Source organism: Alligator sinensis, unplaced genomic scaffold (genome assembly GCF_000455745.1).
Source record: "Alligator sinensis unplaced genomic scaffold, ASM45574v1 scaffold558_1, whole genome shotgun sequence".
Classification (NCBI taxonomy): domain Eukaryota; kingdom Metazoa; phylum Chordata; order Crocodylia; family Alligatoridae; genus Alligator; species Alligator sinensis.
Window position 1 is genome coordinate 114,995 of NW_005842792.1, and position 2,103 is coordinate 117,097.

General features: G+C 44.7%; 1 protein-coding gene across 5 annotated transcripts in view; it reads left to right on the top strand.

Moving 5' to 3' along the window:
* EFCAB7 (EF-hand calcium binding domain 7) overlaps positions 1-2,103 on the top strand; it is a 46,051-nt gene that overhangs the window by 12,223 nt on the left and 31,725 nt on the right. For 4 of the 5 annotated variants that reach the window (XM_006035049.3, XM_025191182.1, XM_025191181.1 and 1 more), the window contains exon 3: positions 694-905. The exons of the other annotated variant lie outside the window; for it this stretch is intronic. In XM_006035049.3, coding sequence (XP_006035111.1) covers positions 694-905 — 212 coding nt within the window. The remainder of the gene's footprint in view (positions 1-693; positions 906-2,103) is intronic. 5 annotated transcript variants of the gene reach the window in all.

Consider the following 2,103-nt stretch of genomic DNA (forward strand, 5'->3'; position numbering starts at 1 on the left):
AGTTCATGGATATTTTATCCAATTGTGACTCTGATCCTGCAGGTCTTACTCTTCCAAGAAGCCCCATTGAGCTGAGTGGGACTATGCACATGAGTAAGGCATAGCTGCAGAGCAGATTCTTTATATTTTTTCTATAAATCTATGGCCACAATCTTGTGCTGCCACAGAAGCAGCCATAAAGCCAAATTGTGATTTGAAACATCACCATTTCTTTCCTGGTTCCCTCCTGTTTTGCTTATATTTTGCTTATAGTGCAGTGTACTTCAGCAATGTACTTTCCTATACATTATTGGATTAGGGGGACAGTTCCCGTTTTATTTCCATCTCAGTAAAATGGAGCTGAGGATGTAATATTCCTGCAGAGGCTGTTCTTGCCTCCATGCAAGAGCAGCTGTCACAGCTGTAAGAGGAGCCTTACACCCACATACTTCCTGCTATGGATGTGCAGCATAGGCCAGAATCTGGCCCTAGAATAAGGCCGGCAGTCTTCGGTCTACATCCTAACCACAGCTGCTAGCATTATGCAAAAAAAGATTTATTATTCAAGGCTATTTTGCCTTGGATTGGTTAGTTTTGTTTTTTTAAAGAAAGGTTGTCTTAACATATGAACTGACTGAAAGATAGTGAGAGAAAAAAACATATCTTCTACCTGTCAGTGTCAATGAAGAGTTAATATTGTGCTCTTATGTTCAGTACTACAACAGGCTGGAAGAAATCCATCTCAGAAGACAGTTAATAAGTACTGGACTCCCCAGACAACTACACTGAATTTTGATGATTTTTGTGTTATCTTAAAAAAAGAAAAACCAGCTACAAAAACAGATTTGCTCCAAGCATTCATAAAATTAGATAAAAATAATGAGGGAACTATTTTGCACCCTGAACTTCATAAAATTCTTACAACAGTAAGTATCATTGAAGACAATTTCAGATTTTGTTTACTTTTTCATAGGGGTCCTATTTGCAGAAAATTGGTGTAGTGAAACTAAACTTTTGAAAATCACAGGAACAATCTTGAATATTAAAAAAAATTGTTTTGGAGGAACAAAAAAAGTCAGTGTCTGAATATTTTTTTTAATGATTTCACTTTTACATTTAAATCCTGGCTTCCAGGGCCTTTCCCTTCTCATGTTTTCTTTACAGTCATACATTTAGGTGGTCCAAGAGCTTCTCTAACTCCCATCCTGGGTGATGGGCATCAGTTGAAAAATATGATTTTTTTTTTAAACACCTTATGCTCCTTCTCCCCTGTTCTGAGCTAAGGCAGTAGGACTCAGCCTTCACTGACTTCACTGCTTAGTTCTTTGTCCTTACAAATCCCCTCCTTTAGGGCCCATATGAGGTAGTTTCATTAACTCTGTGGATAAACCTGTTTATTTGCTACCCTCCCTTTTTGTCTTTTCTCTCATTTATTCCTGTCAAAATAATTATTTTCCCCTCTCCCCCCCTTGTTGTCAGGAAACTGGGTAGGGGTGGAGGAATCTGCCCATTGCTGGTGCAGTCTCTGGCTGAGCCAGGCTCCCTTCACAGCCACTTGCCACAGCTCCCAGCTGGAGTGGTCTGACTCTCAGCTGAGGCAGGTAGGGTAGGGGGAGCCCCAGTGTCACACCTGAATTGCTTCTGCCCCTGCTGCAGGAAACTGCTGTGGTAGCCCACAGATTCCTCCTTCCAGCCTGCTCCCAGCCATTGGGGTGGGAGGGGAACCTGTGTGCTGCACTCACTGTCCCTCTCTGAGCCGGGATCCCTGCACAGCTGCTCCCTGCATTGTGGGGCTGGACAAGTTCAGGAGTGACTTTGGGGCTTCTCCTGAGCCTGGATCAGCAGCGGAAAGCAGTAGAAGGGACAGGTGGCGGGGAGGTAGGTGGAGGGGGGCAGGCACTGGGGAGCAAGGGGTGGGGTCAGGCTGCCAGCTACCTGCTCCCCATGCCACCCGCTCTCCACCTCTGCTTTCCCCATTGCTTGCTGACCTCCCACTGCTTTCTCCTACCTGTCCCCCCCACCCTTGTTTTTCTCCTCCTTCTTACTCCTTTGCCTCTGCTTTCCCCATGGTTACTCTCAGCCTCTACTTTACCCCATTTCTGCTCTACCCTGTCCCCTGCTTTA